Source organism: Cephus cinctus, unplaced genomic scaffold (assembly GCF_000341935.2).
Source record: "Cephus cinctus unplaced genomic scaffold, Ccin1 Ccin1_scaffold0123, whole genome shotgun sequence".
NCBI lineage: Eukaryota > Metazoa > Arthropoda > Insecta > Hymenoptera > Cephidae > Cephus > Cephus cinctus.
The window spans coordinates 188269-213426 of NW_014332857.1; the positions used below are offsets into that span (position 1 = coordinate 188269).

The window sequence follows — 25158 nt, forward strand, 5'->3', positions numbered from 1 at the left end:
CACTAATACCTAGATCCCCCTAAACAGGTATCGCCTGAAATCGCAAAATAAATTCGCCCGGTACTCGAGTCCGAGTTAGGTAAAATAAAAAAAAAAATTATTCAAAAAATGACAATACCTCGCTAGTAGATATATGACCATTCATTCTGTCGTTATCCAGGGTATCCCATAACCGATTTCCAAGTGTTACAAATTTCAGGTGAATCCAAATTTAAAAAAAAAACCACCAAACACCAAAGTTTCAAACCAGCATAGCAAACACTGATCGGACTGAAATTTGAGTTTACATTCTGAATATTTAATCGACCGTCGCTATAGAATAAAGAAAATTAATGTTCACCGTCACTAATTTTACATTACGATAATCGTGCACTCGATGAATCAATGGCTAATCGATTCTCTACGATAAAGTATTACTGAGCGTCCGGATCGTTTTCGTGAACGTCCTCCGTGTCGGAGCGCGCTTCGCGGACTGGATCCGCTGGCTCGGCAGTGTAGCGCCGGTGCAGGGGTACCATCGCTATCACCATAGGCACCAACTACCGCGAGTACAGAACAGTGCGAGACTGTCAGTCTGTCACTCTGTCAACCGTTGGTAGCAGCGGGTAGTAGCGTCACCCTCTGGAAGTGAAACACGAGTACAGAGTGGCTAAAGCAACGGTCTGGTACAGTAACAACGAGTACCAGCTACAAGTATAACCGGGACACGGAACTAGTACGTACTACCTAAAGTACTAAGAACTAAGTGTAGCACTACGGGCGGAGTGCATCGCTAAGTAGACAGAATATTAGTAACGTAGGCAAGTACAGTCGGTATAACCGTTGTACCCAAGGCGAACCCAAGGCGAACCCAAGGCAGTAGAAACTCTACGAGAACCGTGAAGAGGCAGTAAAGGTTGCCAAGAGAGAGAAAAAAAAATTAATTCATAACAAGCAAAAAAAGAGAACAGTGGTATTTTTTCAAAGGAATAATATTCCCATTAATCTTTATGGAGTATCCATGGCACTGCTGCGTTATTTGTATTCCAGTCTGGCAATGTTTTTTTAATATTTTTTTATATTTTTTTTTCTAAACTCCACACATTATACCTCGTTCCATGCTGGCCAACCGAGAACAGTTTAATATCGTCTGGCACACCTGGGTAGCTGACTCCAGTAGCATCCTCTTCACCGTCCGGTTCTTGCGGCCTGTTTACAGTCCTGGACGTGGCCAGTAGGCACGAAAGAGACAAGGGACCCGGCTATGGCAACCGGGAGTTTCGTACTTGGCAAGGACTGGCTGCAAGTTCACGTTAGTCTATATACGTTGGAAGTTAAGTCGACGGTCAGTGCACCGGGAGTTTACGTGCCTCGTGGTGCCGCAGATAGACGAGTATCGAGAGTCTCTCCTTGGAAGGTACATTGCTCACATGCTTACTAGCTGCAACTTCACTCGTCTCACTTGCTCCTCCACGGCCTGAGCCTGTCTCGCTCGTTCCTGCAGTTCCTGGCATCTGCCGTCTCTTTGGGAAGCTGTTGGTCCAGGGGCAGAAAACGGCTCTCAAGAAGGTAGGTACCAGTCAGCGAGGCGCAAGACCATCTTCGGGAAACAAGGACGCGCCGGATTTCGATCTTCGTGCAGGCTCGTGTCTCCTCGCCTGGAGCCAACTTCCTACCGACGTGAAGTTGGCTCACACGCGTCAGCGAACCGGTGTCCACTTCGGATGGCCATTCCCGGAGGATGCTCCGCGCGAGGAAGTACCGTTCTCTCTGCGTTAGCCGTCGAGACTCTGGATGGATTTTCTCTCTCCCTTTCTCTCCTTGAGTCTCTCCGAGAGAACCTGCACACGACGTTCAGAATGGCAGGGAGAGAGGGTTGAGGTCTTTTATTGAGGTTCTCAACCTGCGAACAAAACCTATGACCGAGCCCACATAGTTTCGCGATGACATCGACATCTATGGTACCAACGTCCTGTGACATTTGGGTATTAGGATACCATACGAATGGCGTATTCGTCATTTTAATCCAACGCACGTCAGATACCGGTATGACGAGTTTACGGAGTAAATTCAAGGAAATAGAAAATTTCAATTGTCACGCTTTTCTATTTTAGACAATGGACTGCCTGGAATGTGCATTGCCAATTCAATGGTTTTCGAGTCGTTGACAATGTGTCTCGAATGTATTCGATTGTTAATTTTAATATTTGTCACTTTTGCAAGTTCATTCTCTTTTCCTGCCTCGTGTTGTTCCTGAAGTCCGACATTCATCCTGGCGCAGTAGGTACTACGTTTCTTGGGCTGGAGTGTATTTGCACCGAAGAGGGGGATTACGTACGTGACACGGGGTACCTACTCCACGTAGAAGAGATGGTAAAGGTAGGTAGGTATAAGGCAAGTGAGCAAGTAAGGCTCGTGCCCTGCCCGGTGACTGAACCCACACCGCATTACATACGAAGGGGCATCTCAGTGTCTTGCCAAGACGGCGTGTTGTATGGATATTGTTCCGAAGCAACAAGAATCCCTAGGGACCATCCTTCGTATCGTTTCCATTCGTTTTTTTTTTATTTCGAAGCCACGGAGTGACACTAGATTTTTCCAATTTTTCATTCCACTCTGAAACACCTAATGTCTTGGATAAGGATGTACTCTTGCTACTTAAGGAACATTCTGTGAGAAGTAGGAACGATGGGACCTATGCTCATTTTCTTTCTCGTAAATGTCCTGCGCTGCTGGAGCGTCTGGACCCAGTAGATAAGGGAACCGGGAGCTGTGAACGTTAAGATGCAAATTGTTGGGCCTAGTAAATGAGATTGAGTAAAATCATTTGGTTTCCTGTAAAATTAGAAGAGCTTAAGATCGTCGAAGAATTTTTGTCTTGTATTTAAATGTGCGAGGCTTGAGTAACTCATAAAGAGATGGGAGATCTGAAGCTTGTCGAATTACAAAATTGATTTAACGATCAGGTCCGCAAGAATCGGATCTTGTACTCTCGTTTTTGGACAAGGGAAGGATACCTTCGTTCTCATTCGTTGGTACTGACGCGTACTACGAAGGTAGGTTTATGAAAGTCAGGCACATGGGATGGTAGTGTACCTTTGGGCTCTGTATCCTCGTCCCTCCTCTATCTTCCAACTGTAGTCGCTACTCACCTGATAAGACAATAGAAGATTCGTTGGAATTCAAACAAAAGGAGTGCCTTTGATCCGGTAGCATGTGCTACCTCGCAATACGTGGCGCAATCATAGAGAACATATCGAGAACGATGTCGGTTCTGCCTTGTTGGCATTCGAGTAATGGATAATTCATATGTTGAGAAATAGATTAAGAAACTAGAGTCGCAGATGAGTACTGTCATTGACTCTCAATGTATTCCATGAGGTTGCTTGCGAGGGGACTGGGTGCTTGCTCGGTAGACCTCGTGTGGACTTACCTTGTCCTCGCACGCCTTGTGGCAGATGTATTTGCATACTGTAACAAACGAGAAAATAAAAGGTCATGACTATTGAATTCCTCCCGGTGATTATCAGGTTGAATGTATCTGAGTGCGCGATGAATTCAAAGCTTCAAGTACGCCGATTGGATGTGCTTTGCGCAGGGAATTTTAAATTTCATTTATACCCTGTAGGTAACACAAACTATTTGGAAATGTCGGTAAAGTAGTATCTCGCATGATAAAAGTCACGCGCGGTTATTTACTTTACCGATCGTGGGTATACACGCTGCTTAGCACAGACACTTACCTCTGCAGCACGATGCCTGCTTTATTATCGGCTGATGACAGAGATGACAGAGTCGTTGGTTTCTCAATTGTTTCACACGAAAAACATGACACTGCGGCTCGAAATCACTCTGAAAATAAAAAAAAAGGTATTCATTTTAAGATATGCATCGAACTGACATAAGAACGTGACATTTGAATCATAAAATTGTAACAAGCCATGTTCTTCCTTCCATTCGTCTAATTTTTTCCCAAGGGGATCATAAATATACACAGATTGCTCCAGGGCTGTTATAACGAAGCTAAAGTTTTATTCCTGGCGACGACATCGCCGTCGTTAAAATCAACTGCGTCGCGGACCGTGGTAACCCTTAGCTTTCTTAAACGGAACTAGCCAACCAATAAACCATCCAACAAATGAGCCAGTTGACCAGCCAGAGTAACCGTAAGATGAACGAACACATGAACTCACGCATTATTGCGCGAAACGTCGATGCAACCTGAAAGGAATTTACCAAGGAATGCCTAAGGCCACTATTCGTTGTATGTTGTACGCGTTTTACCTTACTGTACATATATGTACGTGATCCGGAGATGCACGACTCCGATTACGAGCACGCGATTCCGTTTCTCCAGTTTGAATCTCACGAATTCAATACCGCCCGCTCATTGGCGCAAACGCACCCATACCAATTTTCATGAAATCGGTATTACGGACGCGTCGCGACGCTCGTGAATGAGAACGGACGCCAAACTCCGGTAAACGTAGGTACTACCAATTGGGTGCTCAATAAAATCCTGTAGTTTCGAGAATTTGGGACGTCGCTAAATCATCAGTTCTGGCCAGCTTCCACGTGGACCCGATTCCACTAGAGTTCCATAGAATTCACGTGAAACTGGACCAGCTTCGTGAAGACGATCTCAAAGTTCATCGAACCTCCAATCATCATCATTGACATGAAAGTCGGACTAGCTGGTAAAGGAACGAATACAAATGATATCTTGATGAAGTAACCGGGTGCATCAGCTAATTGATCTTTAGTTCCAGAGAAGAGGATCATCTAATCGGTAACGATTCGTACTACCCACAAGGGGCCCTCCCATAACGATCTATCGATCCACTCTATATGGCGTGGATCGGTCCGGGATCGGTTCCTCCTAACCGACAGATCGAAAGACTGCCGTGTCAAGATCAGAGTAGCCGACTATGAATAATCTAGTAGAAATTGTAACGCCTCTTTAGCTACGAGTCATTGAATAAGATCTTGGGGCCTTATTGGGCCCGATCTGCGTTACATTGAACGATGGGTTCAAGGTACTGCCAACTGCCGACTGTTAACCAACTTCGAGTGGCGTCAAGTGCCCGATTTCACGTCTTACAGAGTTTCTAGTGCAAAAGCAAGAAGTACGTTCTACTCTTAAACAGTGCTGGCGTTGTGAGGTTATGTTTGCGCTTTGCATTCGGTCCACTTTGACTTGCATTAAGCTGAACGATACAAAGAGAATTCACTCGTTAATCTTTATCTGCTTTTTTCCTTTTTGATTACTCCATCCCTCAGACTGCATTTGATTTTTTATTTTTTTCTCTTTACTGCGCTTTGCTCTCTTTATACTTTGGATATTCCACTACCTTACCGACTGAGCTTTTAATCTCGACTCGTTTAAAGTTCCTTTGATATCGTTGACTCATTTAAAAATCCCCTAGCAGCTTTAAACGCAGGGATTAACAGATGCATCAGGATTCGTCAGACAGTCGATTACGTCTCTGTCTATCATCATAATAATAATAATAACCTAAGACCACGTATAGAGTACGAAGAAAAAAAAGATTAATAAAAAAAGCATGCCAGTAGAATCGAGGTTATTGCTTCTCTAATGACAAGATCTCCGTGCGCTTGGTGGGACTTAGACAGCCAGGGCCTTATATCTAAATGGGTCCCCGACACTATCCCCTCGGTCTAACTTCTGTATATAACCAGCCTGTCGTCCTTCTCTCGCACTAAACTTTTTTTCACGTATTCATCAAACGAACGTTACAGCTTCTACGAAAATCCCTACTTTCTTCCAGTACTGTACCACTGTACCGGAATCTTTATTGAGAGAAGAAAATCATGGTGTTTGCCATTGCGTAGAAATTCCAATAACAGACCGTTTCAACCGTACCACGTAATACCGGCGATACCGGCCGTGTGTACCGTTGTTGTTGCTGTTGTTGTGGTATTTGCCTTTAATATTCCAGAACGCACGAGCGCCAGTACTCTCCGAATGGAAATTTATTCCAGAACGATTTGAGAATCCGGTCTCGTTTGCATATTATTTTCGTGGCTGGACATGCGCCGGGGTGCGCGGGGGCGGACTGTATCGCCACCAGCAAGCATGGGGTCTGAATACAACCACGTTAAATGCGTATCCATAATCTCTATGGTGGATTCATGTGTTTTCTCTTGCCCAATCGTCTTCCTTTTTCTTTCGGATTTATTTGGGGATTTACCACGACAGGATTACCAATCAGTGCCCTGCCCCTATTTATGTCTTTTTTCGACATACCATTATACGCGCAGGCATGTCAACCAAATGGTGAATAATTCACCGTTCAAATATATATATATACTTCTCACAGTCACCCTTAAGTTTCTTATGTGAAACTTACTTTACGTAAGAATGACATATCTTCAATTTTTTCTTTCATATCTGTATGTCACACATGTCATTTATGTTTATTATATATATATATATGCATATACGTATACTTGTATATAATGTATACCTCACAAACATAGACATATAGATACTAGAAATTTTAATAATTTCATTATTTATTTTGACTTGAGCCAACTGCGTCTCCTTGCCATTAGCTCGACAGCCATGATGAAAATCAGCATTCAATAGGCTTTGCATAAATAAAATCACAGTCAAGAGACACGGCCGTAAACCAAAGATTTAGCATTACGTTTACCGACCGTACAGCAAGGTACAGCAAAGCCTTAGTAAACGATGTCCAGAGAATTTTGACGTCGAGTAGACGTCCTCTGACGTCTAGTACAGTTAAATGTTTTCGATGGTTAGAAAACACCCGGGTTTCCCGGCGGTCGGTTGAGTGGAGCAAAAAGCAAGAAAAACACAGAATCTCACGGGAGAAAGTGACAAATGGGGTAGCCGCGCTACACAGACGACGTTTGATGCTTGGCGATGCTCGATCTACTATAGCGTGAAAAAGTTGCGCGCCGCGGCGCCTATCCCGACTAAGGTCCCAGGGTCCCTTGCGGGGACGCCAGTTCGAGTGACTATGAATAATCGGCCTGAGAGGCGTCGCGACGCTAATTCGACCGTTCACACGTGACTCATCGTATTTCGTTAGAACGTAACACTTGTGGGCAGTTTTGTTTTTGTTAAAAATTATTTTGCTCCTTTTTAAAATAGAGATCAAGTCGGTAGAAGGATTCTGTGAAATTTAAAGATAACCCGACGCTGGACCATATGTGACGCGATACATTAAAATTATATCCGTATCTATAAGCTCGTACATATAAGACTAAAATACAAGGTCAAAATCCAAAATAATGTCTAACCACTGGAAAACCCATAAAACACACGTAAAACCATATGTCCAGCATCCCTAAATCTTTAAGGTATACATACACGGCCAAAGGCTCTTAAGATTTGTGGGTAAAATATTCGTGAAAAGAAGACAGAATAATACAAGCCTTCCAAACCGCAACGTACTACATATGTATACACGGTAAAACCATATGAAGACACGTACGTCTAACCATGGGGGCGTTACTTGGAAACGTCATAATCCTTCTCCCATATGTATGAGATGCTGGATATAAATCTGACCAAGCAGACAACCGCCATGAGCAACCCTCCTATCAGCATCTCATGGGTCCTCATTGCATGAAATCGTTGAGTTCCAGTACCGTTAAAAAGAAACACCATAAATTCACCATACGACAAAATTCAAAACCATAACCGTATGCCTAACTTGGATTTTTTTTTTTCGTCCCAATACAAAATTTTAAAAATCATTGATAAACCAATGAGATTCGTCGGTACCGACACGAGTCACAATAATCACATATGAGGTCTCCTGACCGATTTACGTAATCCGATCCTATATGGCTCATTGTTCACAGTGGGTTATACGGCCAAACGTAATGCGTAAGAATATACGTAACGCGTTTCTAGTACTGTCATATATATCACATAAAGTACTTCGCACATGTGATAAACAATGTTTGGATACCGAGGCAGCTACATGCGAACGAGACTTAAGCTCGAGGGAGTTTAATCGTTGATTGTTGAGCGGCGCGATAATGGGAACGGTTATATGGGACTAATTGTTACGTATAATGACCACCGGCCGGTTCGTGACCTCCGTATCTAGTAGCAGACACCACATATGAGTACTCACATAACACATATGCACGTACGAGGTTATACTAGATCGAAGCATATATATATATATATATATGACGTGGTATCGGAATTTATTGTAAGTGCCTTTGCCGGCGGAATGCCAATATAAATGATCGTTAAGCGTCGGTACCACCCCCCGAAGTCCTCCACATATGACCACATACGAAGGCGTCGGTATCGGTAACACGTATATCCGTAACAGAAATTAAAATTTAATCAATAGAATCAGTAGCGGCGATTCGCGACGAGATCGCAATTGCGAGTTACTATATTGCTTGCACATATGTATATATATGTATGTCATCCACATATGTTTTTACTCATATGTATGACGTCTGGAATAGCCATATGATTTATGGATAATTACACGGAGTACGTATCCCATACGCAATACCGAGTAGGTATACGCGTTGGTAATGTCGAAGCCGAATAGTAAAGAGCGCCCGAGGCCCATGCGTGTACGCATGTGAGATAACACATGGGATATATGTTGCGTAGGTGAGAATGCGTATAATCGAAGATAAGCCATTGAGATAAAGGGATAAATAATGCTCAGATATTATCTACTGGCACGCATGGACAATGGATGCACGTGTGATGGTTTAGTCGAACTCAGTTAAAAAAAAGAATTGAATTACTAAGAGTATAAAGTGAATCTCTCGAATCTCTTGATACAAGGTAAATTTCTATGCTGGGTCTGTTACGTATAGTTAGGATTTTACAACTGAGTATTATTTAATTAGATTGTGCGAGAGCAGCCTGCCCGGTACAGAGACATAAGGATCATCGATAACCTTGTGTCATTTATTTATACGCGATCCGTGTCTAATTTAATTTGACACAATTACTCGCCGAGCTGCTTACTTTCCGATCGGTCACGATCATTTTTTTGCCGCTGTTTACTTTTACTTGCAAATGCTCCTTGAGATTAATCCGATAGAATTATTCAGATCGAATGCAGTGATCGTCGTCGAACACAATAATATCGATTGATGAAAATCATAAAGAAATCCTTGAGAATTTTCATACTTCCTATACCTGCCGTGAGTGCGAGAGAGATGGATTTATGGGAGTTTACCCGAGTAAGAGAAGGACGTACATATAGCTGAGCAAATTTCTGACTTCCCTCTTCCTTTCGCGTATTTTCTCCTCTGTCAATGTGTCTTAGAATGACTTGAATTTTCGGTATCGCTCGTTCTGTATCGGCCTGTAGGTAGTCATTCAAAGTGAACGCACACTGCATACTACAACTGCACGCATACCCGATCCCTTTCTGAGAAATGTCTAATACCGTCTTTGCAAATGCATTGTCGTGATTCGTCCCAGGTAGCACTGCACGTTATTGAAATACGTTCTAACCTACGTGACTTCCTTCGTGTTACTCGGCATTGCGTAAGTCACGTAACACGCACGCACTGAGACGATGTTTTCATGTAATTGCGTCCCCACGTATTGCCACTGGTACACCGAGCAGTAGCAGCGACTGAGACACCGACTCTTATGGTACGTTCTTTAGAGTTAGTTTACATGTAGGTGGGGCAGTAAAGAGACGAAATTATAGGGCGAACCGCCATTTTTAATAATGGACCATTTCCTTGCGTCAATTGACAAAAATCAAGGGACGAACAAGAGAGCCCCCACTCTTCCCCCTGAGCGTGTTCTGACCATATAAAGTGCGTCTGCATCAAATCATTTCGTATTGTAAACAATGCCTTAACGGACACTGTTAAGTGGTCACGTGGCAGTTCTTTAATGACGGATTACGAAATTATTCAACGGAATTTTTATTGGCTGAACGAGCGACAGTCGTACCATAGAAACTACGAAGTTCAATCTTTGTTTCCATTGAGTCTAACGCACGTGTGTATATGATGATTCGATTGAACTGGACATTGACAGCCAACGTCGTCGTACTTTACGTAGTAAAACAATGCGAGGGCGCGTTTCCATTGCAAACGACAGATTCTAAAGTGGGAGTCGAATAACAAATGTGAACTCTTATAATGTATGCTAAACGAGGCTTAAGGACTACGCGACGGAAAATTTTGTCGCTTTTTAAAGTGCGATTATTTTTTTAAAAATAGATATACAAATTTTTTATTCGATTTCATTATTTCTTATTTTTTTTATAAAGTTGTCCACATAAAGGGGGGTTTACACGTACATCTGTATACGTGTATATATGGTCAGGTTATTTGACAAGGGCGACGTACCACGAGGGTGCGACACTTGTCACTCAAATGTTATGTCGCCACGTGCCAAGAAAGGGACTTCAGGCTTCCAGCTCGAAAATAAAGATGGCGGACGTCTATTTATCCACGTGGTAACGTCATATAGGTATCGTAGTTCACGTGCACGTGCACTGTAAAGCACAGGACATCGTACGTCGTCTCTTTTTATTATTATACCAGAGAAGAAGAGGGGTAATGCGGTTGACTGTAATATTTGTATTGCATGTTTGTTTGTCACTATTTTTAGCCTGAACTACGTAATCAATTTTGACTAAATAAAAATTATGATCCTTAAATTCTGAGTAGTGCTCATAGTTTTTCTTGCCTGGAAGCACTAGGTTGCGCTTCGAATATGTGCTGTCTGGATTCGTGCGTTAAGACGGGAAGGCCCCCTGCTATGCATGGGGGATCAGAACGTCTAAGGGGTCACCAAAGTATAGGTTAGAGTATTAATAATTTGACTATCCAACAGTATTACAAAAATTTTTCGAAAAATAATAAAAGAAAATAATTAATGGAAAATAATAAAAATCGCGATTCCGAAAAGAAAATTTAACGAAAGAAAAAAAAACTTAAGGAAACTAAAAAAAGAAAATTAAGTGCACGGTCTTTTTCTTCAGCTTGCAACCAAGAGGTATTCGTTTCAGCACTTATTAGTTCACGAGTTAAATCAAAATGTCCACAATTGCGAATACTATAATCATAATGATTTACGAATTTTGTTTCGTTTTAATTAGCATCTCAAGAGTCTATTGAAATAAGGAAAATAATGAAACCATACAACTCCGTGTCGGAGGAAGTTTTATTGCAAAAATAACAGTCTATCTCATGTGACTATCTATTCTCATATTACGTAATTCCGGGATACAAAGATAACTGCATAACACTCACATCCATCAATTCATTCATAAATACATTGAACGTTCCTTTTTAAAAGCTATTACGTGGTTCCATTGATTTAAAAGGTAAAAAAAATTGACTTATTGTAAACTACCACGTAGAATTTCGACTTCCCTTCGGCAATACATATGTACGACCGGATCTAATTATGCAAAAATTATACACGTGCCTGATATTACTCTCTTACCGGTTTCCTCGTAGATAATAGTCTGCCATTCAATGATATAATTTCGTATACCCAGTTCAATGTCATTATAGGTAAAAAAAAAAAAAAAAAAACAGAAATCCCTCATAATCGGCGGTTTTGCTATTCGCGGCTTTGCATATTGACGGTCCACGAAAATTCCCGTTAATCGAATCACTCTCGATACCGTCTTAACGCCCTCGCTATTCGGCGTGTCGTTACTATATTACGCAGAATCATTAAACCTCGTTCAAAAAGGACGCACACGACATACACGTCAATATGCAAATGTAAAAACTTTGTTCCGTTTAATAAAATTTCCCTATGCCCTGATACTAAAAAAAAATTTGACAAAGCATATATCCTTATAGAATACTGATAGTCGAATTGGGATATGCGGTTACCTACTAAGCTGGTCCGGATACGTCCAACCCGCTTGGAGTTCAGTAGACGAATGCGACGAGCTGACATGTCTCTATGAAAAAATTGCATATCGGTCCGCGAGATGGCACTGCGATAGATCACAGATGGTACCGCGACGCTAAATTGAACTCGAATACAATAGAAAAAGAAGTACCAGGGTTACGAGCTATTGAGTGCCGAAGTACCTCGCAATCGTAAAATTAAAGGAAAAGAGCGCATACTTGTTTTTACTTTTTGACTTTATTAGCGTTACAATTTTTTACATATTTTTTTTTTACGTTCCAAAGTCTCACCGTATTCGCGCTGTACGTCGAGACGGCGTTCGGCCGCATCTTCATAGATCCGCAAGGCCTAACGGGAACACCGAAAAACTGTCGAGCGTTACACTTCATTAACTAAACTAACAGACTCGCATTTGCCGACACGCCCGCATCGTTGCGTAACTCGCGTTCTCCCAGTACATACGTATTGTATATACATATATATGTATATAAGTTGAAGCATATGATACCACCGTATTTTAAGAGCGAGTGCACACGCGAAGCGTTAAGTCGCCTCCTTCTCGCAAGGACGACAACGTGTAGGATCGGAAATGGAGGGTATTAATTCTAAATTACCTAGACCGACGTTTTATAACGTCTGACGCCTAATGTCATCATAAAGATAATTAACGGCATAGGTCGGGTGTAAATGAGTGCACGCGTATACGCGATGCCGGGAAAGAAAATGTTATTATGATATCACGTGGCAGGAGACACCACGCCGAATGGCGCGTTCATCCTTGAAATGGAAAATCCCGTGGTGGTTGATGCAATAGGGGAAAAAAATATATGGCCGTACTTGAACTCTGTGCAAGAACAATCCAAAACGAATCGCGCGGCGGATTTTTTTTTTAATTTTTTTTTTATATTATCTACTGCGTAGAGTATATATAGTGTATATATATACGTCTGTTGGTTCAATTAGCGTGTTTTGCAGAAGCGAATGGCAATAGCAGTGACGGTGAGTCCTACGAGTCGCGTGGCTGGTTTGGGACACGCGATGATGAATCATTAGGCCAAATGAGAGAATCCGTTAGTGAGAACTCTTGCTTGAGGTTATGGTAGCGCAACTGACGCAAGATCCGTTTACAATTAATTAGTAATATTTTTTGAGCTGTGAACGAACGATGGTAGGACAGAGATTTGGTGTGCAACAGGTGTTACTTTGATAAAGGTAATGCGCCAGTAAATGAGTCCGGTAAGAGAGCACGCAGTGTATATACGTATATAAGTCTCAATGGTAACGACGATCTTGATCTGGATCGCGCTAATGATTTACACGGGTCCATTAGCGCGTCGTTAAGGTACCGAATGAGGATTTTAAGATCGACAAGGCGAATTTCCATAGGTCAAATCTAACTGGCACGAGCGCAATTGACAATCGTCACATGCAAATCGATCGATCACCATACACGGCAGTCACGTCGTTTAATATTAATAGGAAGTAACGGTGTCGCGGAGCGACAATAGGATCGCATGCGATGTATTGGAACGGCAATAGAATAATGGAGCCAAAAGATTTATATTGTCGCGTCATGGAAACACGGCCTGAATAGCCAACGCCTAGTTAGTGTCTCTTTTATTATCGGCAGCATTGCCATAAATACTGAACGCTGGATAGGCCGAACGAAAGTAGCTCGGATACGTAATTTTGAAAATTTTTTTCTTAAAAAATCGAATGACAATTAACTAAACATTCATGAAAACAGGGCCTAAGACGGTAGACGGTGTAAAGATATTCCTCGAGTGAAATAGGAGTTCAGTGGCCGATTTATTTGTTCTTCTTTTCCACGCTCCCTGTGGCCGCCTACTTTGGTACGGCCCTGTCGAAGCAAGTTAAACAAACTGAAGTTCCTCGAGGATCTTGAGGGATGCTGATGGACCCCGTCTAATTAACATGGCGCGTAAAACGTAGCCGTTAAAAGGTTCGATACACAACGAGGACGACAAGGTCGGTTTACACGAAGACAGTGGATCCTGGTCTCAGTAGTAATAGTCTTTAGGTATGTGGATGCTGCGCTGGACCACGTACCAAGAATTTTGGTACCACTTTATCCGTACATAGAAAAACGTACCTGTCAACAACCATGATTCCAGAGCGCGGATAACGTTCTCTTATCAATGCTCACTTATCCGTATAAAACATGGCGTCTACGTCGTTTATACATTTGTCTCTATGAACTGCAGCCATTGTTCAGGATTAGTACGTGGTATAATGTATATTGAGAATTTGACGTCGCAGAAGATCGGACAAGCACCGAATCGGTCTGGTAGGCTCGTAATATATTTTACAAGACCAGGTGCTTAGGGGGAACAAAATTATAATGAATGACTCGACATTATTATTCGATGCCGAAGAATATGTCTTGGAGATGAAAAAAAAAAAAAGAAAAAAATTTATGTCACTCGAAACAAAGGACGTGGCTGTTTCTAAGCTAGCAAAGATTTTTTTGAATGTAAAAAAAAATTAATTGATTCTATGCACTCAATAATATTTTATCAATTTACAAGGATCCCTATACACGCTATACGTTCACGTATCGTCTACAGGGTGTCTCGAGGGTAGAGCATGGGAATTGAGATAGGGAGATATGAATTACCTGGGGTATGGATTATTGATCGTGACGGTAATTTACGTAAATTACCAAGGGTCTAGGATGGTTAACACATGGCGAATTACGATTGACCAGTCTGGGTCAACGATTGCCGATCAAGTTCAGCAGCCAGTTAACAGGCTGCCAGTTAAGCCCCAGTTAAACCCTGCTGTCTTTCTTCTTGTGTCTGTCTAACGACTTAATGACGGGAATTTGCCACTTAAGGGTATTTCTCTACGTACCTATACTGCCTGTCCCCCCTCACTTCCCCCCCTACGCTCACACACGTTTCGTACTTTGTTCATTCGCTACACTCACCAGCCAATCAGCAATTTAACAATCAGCTTCCACCTACCTCCGTAGTGTGTTCACGAAGCTGCGGGTAGCCGAATTATACGGTTTACACTGTCCTGATTACTCGCGATGTAATTCATGGGAATTCGTAGATCCTGAATCGATACTGATCGATAGAGATCGATAAGGATACTGGGATCGTGAATAGAGATCGTGATCCTTCGCAGAATCCGACCACCTCCGAAGCCACTTTGCTTGCTCTTCACTACCGCCTTGCTACTTGCTAGTGTAATTTTCTTATAGGGATTTCCCAGGTCTTGTGTACAGTGTACTAGGGAATTTTACAAGACTGCACAGCCTGCAGCGACCTGGAATAACATTGACACATCGTGTCTCAGTAATTTTACATGATCTTTGAAATAACGAAATTTCCCAACTTTTTCTTAATTACTGAGAACGATTTTTATTTTATTAATCATTCCGTGACTGCCTGTAACTTTTAAGAATTATTCTAATGGAAACGAGTCCTGATTGACTCATTGCCAAGTTAATTACGCGCTCCAGTGCTGTCATGTCTACCGGGTAGAAAGATCCTTCCTGTCGTCAAATAATTTGGAGCCTCCAGCCTTAGTACCGATGCGACCATTCAGGCGTGACTTTAGTCAATGGAAATAAGAATATCGATAAGCAATTAGCAGTAAAGTCTAAGGAGCTCCATTGGTTCTGCTAATTATTGTTCTTGAAGAAAAAAAATTGCAAAAAATCATGCCGAAGGGTCGCCAACTAACTGTCAAATTTCACGGAGCATCCTCATTGCCATTGGCAACGGTCAACGAGTGCAGATTGGCGGAAAGGGATGCGGCAAGTGGCAGGACGGAGGCGTCCTTTTAAAAACCGACGGCCACGCGCTCTCATCGGAATTACCGAGAGAATGTAGGCCACAGAATCTGACGGCGCCATCGCTTTAACAAAGCGATTCCGCTCTTGCGAAAGCGCCCTAAGCACCTGACATCATCCTACCGACAAAGTGCATTCACTTGTCGATGCTCCCGATGGTTACTAGACAGAGCTGGGAAAAAAAAGTCCCTAGAAAGCCACAAGCCCAACATCCGCACGTCCTACGTCCATATTTATGTATACCAGGATTAACCCGTATCATTTTACGTCTTTTGCATCTTCGGAATGAATCAATAATACCAACATCAAAAATACAGTCCAATAGGCAGACTACGCTATATAAGTGGATCAATATATTATAATATAACGTATACAATATCAACGATAACAAAATCCAACGTATAAGCAAACACGTGGGTGGTTTTTGCAACGCGCGATGCGGATAACGCACGAGGAACGATGCGTAAGGTGGTTGGTTGTTTGTTGACCCAGGCGCACCCTGTGTCTGAGAAAGGACGGTCTGAGTGAACGAGCGAGAGAGAGAGAGACGGAAGGCAAGAGGCGTGAGTACGCGTGAGAACGTCTATTCCTGCCCATAATATCCGATATGGTGTTTGAACAGGCCTGTAGGCCACCATGGTAAAATGATTAACGCGATGGTCCTCGGAAGGATCGCGTTGCAGTTTGTCTTTGCTGTTTGTAAAAACACGAAACGCGCTTAGGAATAAGCGAGACCAGCAAGGAATGACTGATACCTTCGAACATTTTTTTTCCATCACGAAATTCCCCACCGTGGGATTATTATCCCATAGCTAAGGCCTGTTTATCTAGTGTAAGCTTACACAGGATAATCGTGAGATTATCCCTGCTTTTTTCGCGAATTAACCCGAATCTCCGTTCACGTTAAAGTGAGGAAAGAGGAGCTTTTTCAGGTGGTCGTGTTCTTTTTTTTTTTTTTTTTTTCAATACATAGCCAACCTGAAAAAGGAAGAAACTCCTACAGAATTCTAAAGAGTATCTCTTCGTGAAGAATCGGCTGCCCTAACGGAATGGATACTCATGAATGGTACGTTGACCAAGAGATCCAGCGTCCGTTCGTCCGCTGTACCATCGGATGCTGTGCGTCTACCGCAGATACATCTCGAACATGCCAAAACTTTTGGCGAGCATCGAAATATCGGCATAGGAATATTTCGCATGACTGAAATTTCAACAATAGTCTTTTGATCTCGCATGGACGAAGAATTACACAGATTATAATTTCAGCTGCGCGTACGATGCACTCCTATCTAAACTGCATAGTGCATCAGCTGGTCCAGACTCGGGTGCAACGTTCAAATCGAGATCCGTCCAAATGACCGTTACGCTATCGAAGTGCATCATTCCAATGTACATTGCCAGAGAGAATGCAGCCGGCAGACTGTATATATAGACCAGTTTGCCACGTAATGTTTCATGGATAAGTGCAACCATGGCGAACCGTTATCGATAGGGAATCTACCGCGAAGTAAGGTCGACAAGAAAGATCAGGGTGGTTTGCGGTCAAATAGGTAAAAAGGATGAACCAGTACGCGACCGCATTGCAAGGCATGCATACAACCATGTATCGGCTTCACGTATTAGGGTATCGCTTAGGGTACGTACGCACCGTGTCATATTTATATATAACGTACTCCTATATACCCTATACCATACTATACATATATACTCTCTTCGTGTACACTCTCCTGAGCAATCTGTAAATCCCAGTCGAATCGATGAATGAACCCGACTGAGGATTCTACTTTGAAATTCATCCTGGTCGCTCACGGGCAGCCGATAACTCATGTAAATTTATGCAACGCCTATGTTACTACGCAGGGAAACATAGCCTACACCAATAATCAAGATCGTACGAGTAACGCGTATGAAGCCAGAGAGAGAGTGAGTGAGAGAGAGAGGAGTAAGCATGTGTGATTTTACTTTCAAATTCAAGAGACACGAACGCACACACGGTATGCAGGGGGTAGGGGGGGTGGGAAATTTGTTTATCTTCGAACCACCATTGTTACACCCCATCCCCAGAACCCTTTACTAACCTCTTCCCAGACACCTTCGCTCCGATGCATCTATAGGATCTTAAATCATTGAGAATCTCGAGGCTACAGAGTCCTATGGTACATTTAGGGTGGTATATGGGCGTTAACGTAAATAATCTACGGGGTTCGTAAGAACAATGATCCACCCACGTGCGAACATCCCCTTTGACATTTAACAAGTCCGTCACCCACGTGCAATGTAAACCGACCTGAATGTTCGGAATATTGGAAATTCTTTGTCGTTCGCCGCTTCCTCTTTGTCTTGCTCCCTTTCTTTACTCTTTCTCCCCCTATTGGTATTCCTCCTCTCGCCCCTCCCACGAGGTACCTGCTTTTCTTTTAAGCTGGTACCACATAATGCACTCGTCTGCCAACAGACAATAGCCGCTCGATTGCCTATTCCCGTTTGTCTGCCGAGTCGCGTAACGAGATGGAGATGCTGCTGATGAATTGGCTGAAGAAGATGAAGGTCCTACTATTTGGTCTGCTTAGACGCTTAGCTATAATCTCCCCGAGGGAATCTCTCGAAGAGATCTTGGGGTGGAAAGTGGAGAACTTTAACAGGAGCTTAACGATTGCAGCATCCGTGGTCCATCGGGTGGAGAAATATTATCAGAAATTTTCCGGTACCTTTTAGGCGGCAGGTAATTATCCTTTTATCCCTTAAATGTTCTTCTCTCTCTCTCTCTCTCTCTCTCATACAGACCGTCGGCGTCCTTGTCTCCTCGTCAGCACAGGGACCAGTCTCATGGTCGGCTACGCTACTATATCGTAGCCTCGTCCATTCCTCCTCGTGACAGAGGTTTGGCGTCCCTTTGAAGAGTGCCGACACATAGGCGGTGGACGTCGGGAGGACGCGTAACACGGAAGTCGTATATTTTTATACGAGAGATAGTCACTAGTCCAATTTGCAACCTCAGCGATGTAGCGTAAACTACGAGTTCAGCACAAAGGCACGTATTGAATATCCATAATAATAAAGAGATCTTTGATCGACGTCTATAGAGGACCATTAAGCAGCTTCCGAGTGACTTGAAAATGTTTTGACACCAATCTCAAAGTGGCTCCCACTCGAGATGCCACGTTAATCCACGCTCTTGAGAACTCGCCTTAAAGTCCAGAAAGGTCTATGGTTCGGCTTGGGAATACTCGTACAAGGTATTTTGGTGGTTCCGCGTAAACAAGCCACTCCTGGTAAGAGAGCCGCGTAACATGAGCGGCCAGGAAGCGCGACAGGTTGTCCGGACCAGTGGAGATTATCGGAACCCTTGGGACTTAAGGTGCTTCGGGATCAAGAAGACAGAGATGCTTCCCACGGCGAATCGCCGTCCTGGGTGGTAAAGACCATCCATACAATTCTCGGATGACGTTTACCAAGATTATCGTACATATATCTTTTACTCACCGGAAAGAGCATTGAGACTACTATGGAGAAGCGTTATAAGAGCAAGGTGAATTTTCAAATAATCATACAAGGAATGTCGCAAACTCACGTTTTCCTGATGTAATCGAGCTGGGAACGTACGTTTGACTCCAGTGTAAAACAGCCTCTGGGGAATAAAGGGAAGAAGTAGTGGTTGAGAGGGGAGACTGATTATGTAAAACGTATCCCCGGGTGGTCATATGTGAACTCACTCTCATGGGAGCATGTATAGTTACGTATTGGTCAGTACTTGAACCTACATGAACCTCAGTGCCCACTCTTGCTGCCTGGGTGTCCTGAATATGTGGGTGGAACCACGAAATTATCGTATCCCCACAGTGATTGATCCACCAACTATGCTATATACACCTTTTAAGATGAATCTCAGTGACTGAATAATGACGTATATTATTAAAGATACGTAAAAAATTCCCAATGATTATCCGTTGCTAATTAACTCGAGTATATTACTTAAAAAAAAGAGAAAAAAAAAGGTAAGCGACCATTTTTCGGTCCAGCCTCTTTCGGCGCCCTTGACGCATTATTCTAAGAGCCTAGCAAAAGGAGCCGTTCCAGGAATACGTCGAGAGCAATCCCGTACGGTCCAGCCGTAGTCCGGGATCCTCCTCTTCTTTTTCCTTCATCTCGTAGGACCCAACTAGCGACCATTGTTCCGCGTGAAATGTTCACACGTGTAGAATAATGGCGGAGAGTAAAGTCTCAAACGGAACACCCGCAGCGGCGATTAACGTCCAGCCATGTCGTGCGAGTGCGAAGCCACATGGAAATGGGCACCCAAGAGAAAATCCTCGAAGAAAGTAAGCTCGCACGCAGTATAGCCCAGGAGTATCCGTAATACCAAGGTAGGTAAAGCGTTCGCAGGAATTTCTTAGAAATGGATTGGAGTTTGGATTTTTCAGTTAATCCCGGCATGAGAAAATCCAGCATGGTGGCGGCGGGACGTCGTAACCATTCCGAGTCCCATAAATAAGATGGAATCCTTAAACGAGCCGACATGCATCACCGTGTGTCTCGTTCGTTTCTAGAGACGGATTTATTAATCGTGCTCCATCTTGGTATACCGGGAAATAAAGTGTGGGTTATATATCTATATATACCCTAATAAATATTATATATATATTTATCTATATATAATGCTTCTACACAGCATCACGTGTGATCCTTTCCCAGCGGATATCGATAAAAGGAGCACGTATGATCGAATGCGTGATTTCTGGGCCTTACGAGTAAACATAACTCAACTCTCTCTAGCGTCCAATGGCCGCCGAACGTGCTCAGACGATACGACGACACATTAGTGCAGCATTCGAAGTATTTAGATATGCACCGAGCATCGTGGAAAGGGCTTTATTCAGATTGCGCGGGGCCCATTGTGAAGCCTGGGGCCCTTGGAATCCAACGGGTGTCCCAGGAGTATACCCATACGCGCACGTATCTTCAAGGTCTAGGAATAATAGAGGAATCCCGACCTGGACCAATCTAGTCTATAGGCACAATATTCCCTAGAGTGTCTCTCATCTTGCGTACGGCCACATACTCACGTACGATCACACGTGTCAGAGCTAGACAAGAGCACCTAAGGTATGGCCGAGAGGACCTGATTCCAATCTTGAACCCGTTCGACGTCGCTCTTTGGGTCCAGGTGAAAAGTCCCTAGAGCCGTTAAACGCCACTTATTGACCCGAGCGAAGAGGGCCGCGAGCCTAGTGAATTCCTAGTAACTTTATCATAGGTGAAATAAAGAGAAACTGATAGAGTCAGAGCAATACCGTTCTAAGGTTTAACGCACGTAGAGAATAGACAAGGCACGCTTTGGGGTATATATAAGCTGAAGGATGATCTGGGCCCATAGATACCTGCTCCTGATGACTGATCGATATGCCATTAATGGGACCCGTCTTTGAACTGTCCATTTTTATATACATCGCCTGGACGTGGGACAATGTGAAATAATCATTCTCCATAGTCTCGACTGGTCCATTTCGTGCCGCTCAACATCATCGCTCGTTTTCGTTTATTTGCTATGACAATCGCTGGCCTCCATACGTGTATAACGTAAGTATACGTGTATAAAACATTGCCAGAGAAATGACGTGGCTCACAACCATGTAATTTCCCACGGACAAATATTTGTCCAGCGTCATTCCTGCGGGAGGTGCGTTAGTCTCTTTTTTTAAGGGAACCTTTTCCAGGGCGCCGATTACACCGCTGTCCGCTTCCATTGTGTCACCTCGTTTTGTCAGAGACTTCGCTCCGTCCGTCTGACAAACTTTCCATCCTGTCACGTGCACTCTGCACTTTGTACAGTGTGCACACACCCATTGTACCTGATCCTTCTTTCTCATTCCATCTTACCACTTGCCGAACCCTAACCCCAGAGACCGGTAATCGGTTTCGCGAGTCAGACACGTGACTCAGACTGATTTCTGTCTGACTGATGACTCTTCGCTAGACCCCATGAATATATCCGATGCGTTCTCGTTGGCCTTTACCGTTCGTTAGGACGAAATTAGTATTGTTACCCCGGCGCCATTTTCCCCGAACTCTTCCGTCGATAAATATAACTTCGTTAGATGAACCTATTTTCAATAGCCACTACGCGCGTTACTGATACACGTTTCCGTATAGACTAGGTATAATATAGGACAACGTAGATTTTTTTTTAGTTTTCAGGTAAAAAAATAAAAAAATTTTTTCAAACGGAAGACAATTTTTGAATTATTGGCAAAGTCCACCGGACGTGTATTTCTGGAATATTTTCATTTTTAAGGATCTGTGTTGGTGTGGGGGTTGACGGAAGTACTTGAGCATCCCCTTCGCGGCAAGGGGTGACATAAATTTGTCCCTAGGATGGTATATGCGATGCATTGCAATATGCATAAGGGTGAGCCAGGGTGTAGCTGCGCCATATATAATAAAGCCTCGTTAGCGAGGGTTGTTCATGGTTTGGATAGTTAAGGGCGGAACGGATATTAGCCGTCTCGCCAACTCGAGGGTTGCCAGATAGGAATAGCAGTTCGGATGCTGGAGTGAGTGCGAGGGGCGAAGGGACGGTAGGATGCCTCAATTACGTCCACAGCACGACGCCGTTGACTCAGTGATGTGTAAGAACCACGTCCGATCGCCGGAGACACATTCTTGAACCGATCGATGGATAACGTTTATTTATCATTAATTATCATCGATCTTACGGTCTATTTAATTCGTTCATCACTCATCCGTCACACCATCTCATTGAAATACCACGATGACATAGACAAACTAACCCTCCCCCCCAATTAGCATGCATTTAAAAATTTGACTTTTTTCAAAAGATGATGAAAATTTACAAAAAAAAAATTACATTTTCTAAAAATTCAAAATCCTTTCGCCAAATCGAGGAACAGCTAATAGATATACGATATGTCATATATAAAACCGATCGAAACGTTTGTGACATGCGACTTCGTTGGCTCCACGAATTGCGTAACACGTGCGTTCATTTTTCTCAAATGAAATAACACGTGGTCCCGTCAAACGAATTATTCCCGCGTCAATTTAATTGGATCCCGAGGAGTTTTTTCGGGAGTGGTATATATACGTCATTTATGAGATAAGGCCCCGCATCCATGGCAGCCATAAGTCCAAAAGGAGGAGCATTGCTAGAAGCTAAAGGGACCGACTGAATAAAAAGCAAATGTTTTACCATGAAAGATTGGTGTTTTACCACCGGGTAAGTTCGAGACTAACCGAGCAGTCCCACCCAGTGACCCCCGGGGCGGCGCTAGTAATTTCCCAGTGTTACGGGTCCCATAAAATTATTTATGCCCCATAGAAACCCCATCGAGAGGCGCGTGAAGGGATCGAGATGTACACACGAGGGATCGTAGCACCGAAATGCATATGCTATAAGTAACGTATACGAGGTGCGACAAACGTCCGGTAGAAAACGTTTTTCTTGACACGAGGTAAATACGTCGGAGAGACAAAGCGCAAGATATTATCTGATTATCGATGGGACCCCATAGTAAATAGTCCGGGTAAAATGGCGCGTAGCAAATTCGAAGAAATTTACGGACTCCAGTCATCTAGTGACTATCTGATCAGTTTAACTAAACGGCATCAGTAAATCACGCTTAACTGATGTTTAGTTATGGGACCCCCATAAGAATGACCATAGAGTGCGTAGCAACCAGAGATATACTCTCCCATAGAAAGAGCCAAAGTCTAATGGTCAAATTGGAATCCTGACAGAATAAATCTAGAAGGTTACAGAAACCATAGGGGAAAGCGGAGTGGGATGAAAACCCATAAAAGAAATGAAGTCAAATATTAAATGCGGGGGTGTGAAGTACCCATTGAAAAATAAAAAAAAAAGGTCAAAATCAAAACTGACAACTCTTGGATGCACTTCCGACTTTGTTGAATGCTGTTAATTACACGTGAAGTGGGTGTCTATTTATCACTTGTTATGTAGAAGGCTTCGAATTTTTTTTATTCCTACGTCCCACTTCGGTCTTATTTATTTATATTTCATTTTAATATTTCTCTCTCACCTTCGGTCCACGCAGCATCCATTTGTCATTTTCACTCTATTCCCAAATTCTAAACAAGGTGCGTATTAGAGCCCATGACTCGGTTAGGGTATAGGTAATAACACGCGTGAGTATATCACTATAATATAATATATGTATATGGGGGAACTATAGGAGTCAGACACCTCCTCTGTGATCTAACCTCAGGAGATTAGGCATTTTTTTGTATCTCTGACTGAAAAGTAATTCGGCCGAGGTTATCAGCCAATCCCGAACCATCTACATACTAATCCGATCTACCGGCTTGATCTCGATAAGAAAGGCCACGGATGCTCGTAAATCAGTCGCCCAGTGCCAGACGTCATTGCCCATCCTGGACTCCGACTCTAACTCGTTGACTGTTCGCTGTTCGCTGTTGACTGGCGCATCAATTATTCAAAACAATGAACGGCGAGTAGAACGCCATGAAATTTCTCCAGGTAAAGATTCCTATTCATCCAGCATTTCCTCATTGCCATCACTCAACGTTCACCAATGAACAGTTCAGACTAGTTGCACAGGGTTCACGGAGTTCAAATCTCTTAGCATCTTCACTCGTATCCCGATGACACGTATAAAGGTACAATTTTAATTTGATTTTCGAAACATAATTACACCAATTAAAAATCCATGCTATCGCGTCACGTGGATATTACCTATATCAAAAATTTGGCCCGCAGACTATTTAAATGAGATTTGACTAATTAAATAAAAATTTTATTGCACACCTCATACCGGTAAATTACTGAAATTCAAAACGAATCTTTCTACTACCTTCTGCAGACTCCAGAGACAGTACCAGTCACATCTGGTAACTTTTTCAAGTTTTTTTTAGAGACCCTAACATCCACAGATGATTCTTTTAGGACTGGCATTCCTAACCGTCAACGTTTAAGACTTCAATCGAACGTATCGGGTGTACCAGTTGAACTAACCGGGGTAAGAAAAAGTGCCCTATTTTTAACTGCATTCCAGTGCAAGTTCATCCCCTTGGCAGAGCTCCTTCGCTGTCGCTCCCGGCTCATGGAAATAGGACATGGGTAAGTGTCATCGATAATTGGCTATAAGCTACTAACCTCGTTAGTGCGATTCGCTCCGAATTTCCTTGCGATTAGCGTCAATAACACGTGTTTATATGGTACTAATGTTGCACCGCGTTAGAAGCGTCTTCGATGCTAACGATCAGTCCAACATATATGTATGCAGACATATGTCACGTCAATGCAATATAATGTACAGCCACAGTGCAGAGAACGTAAAAACACGTGACTCGTTTTGTTATTTATTCTTTTATTTTTCATTTTCTTAACACCTACACATATACTCAATATATTAACCAAAGACGCTACAGCACGTAAACTTGCGGCGGGTCGCTTACCGGCATAAGAATGTTTACACGT

The 25158-nt window shown here is 43.0% G+C and overlaps 1 protein-coding gene across 11 annotated transcripts in view; it reads right to left on the reverse strand.

Annotated features, from left to right (window-relative positions):
• The window catches only part of LOC107274941 (tensin), a 71497-nt gene that overhangs the window by 43295 nt on the left and 3044 nt on the right, over window positions 1–25158 (reverse strand). For 7 of the 11 annotated variants that reach the window (XM_025079754.1, XM_025079765.1, XM_025079759.1 and 4 more), the window contains exons 1-3: window positions 9219–9377; window positions 3723–3831; window positions 3413–3450 (exon numbers count right to left, since the gene is read on the reverse strand). In XM_025079754.1, coding sequence (XP_024935522.1) covers window positions 3413–3450; window positions 3723–3831; window positions 9219–9362 — 291 coding nt within the window. In that variant the 5' untranslated portion in view covers window positions 9363–9377. Of the gene's footprint in view, window positions 1–118; window positions 626–3412; window positions 3451–3722; window positions 3832–9218; window positions 9378–25158 lie in introns of those variants that run through there. The other 4 variants (XM_015754553.2, XM_025079756.1, XM_015754552.2 and 1 more) reach the window with 2 other exon arrangements.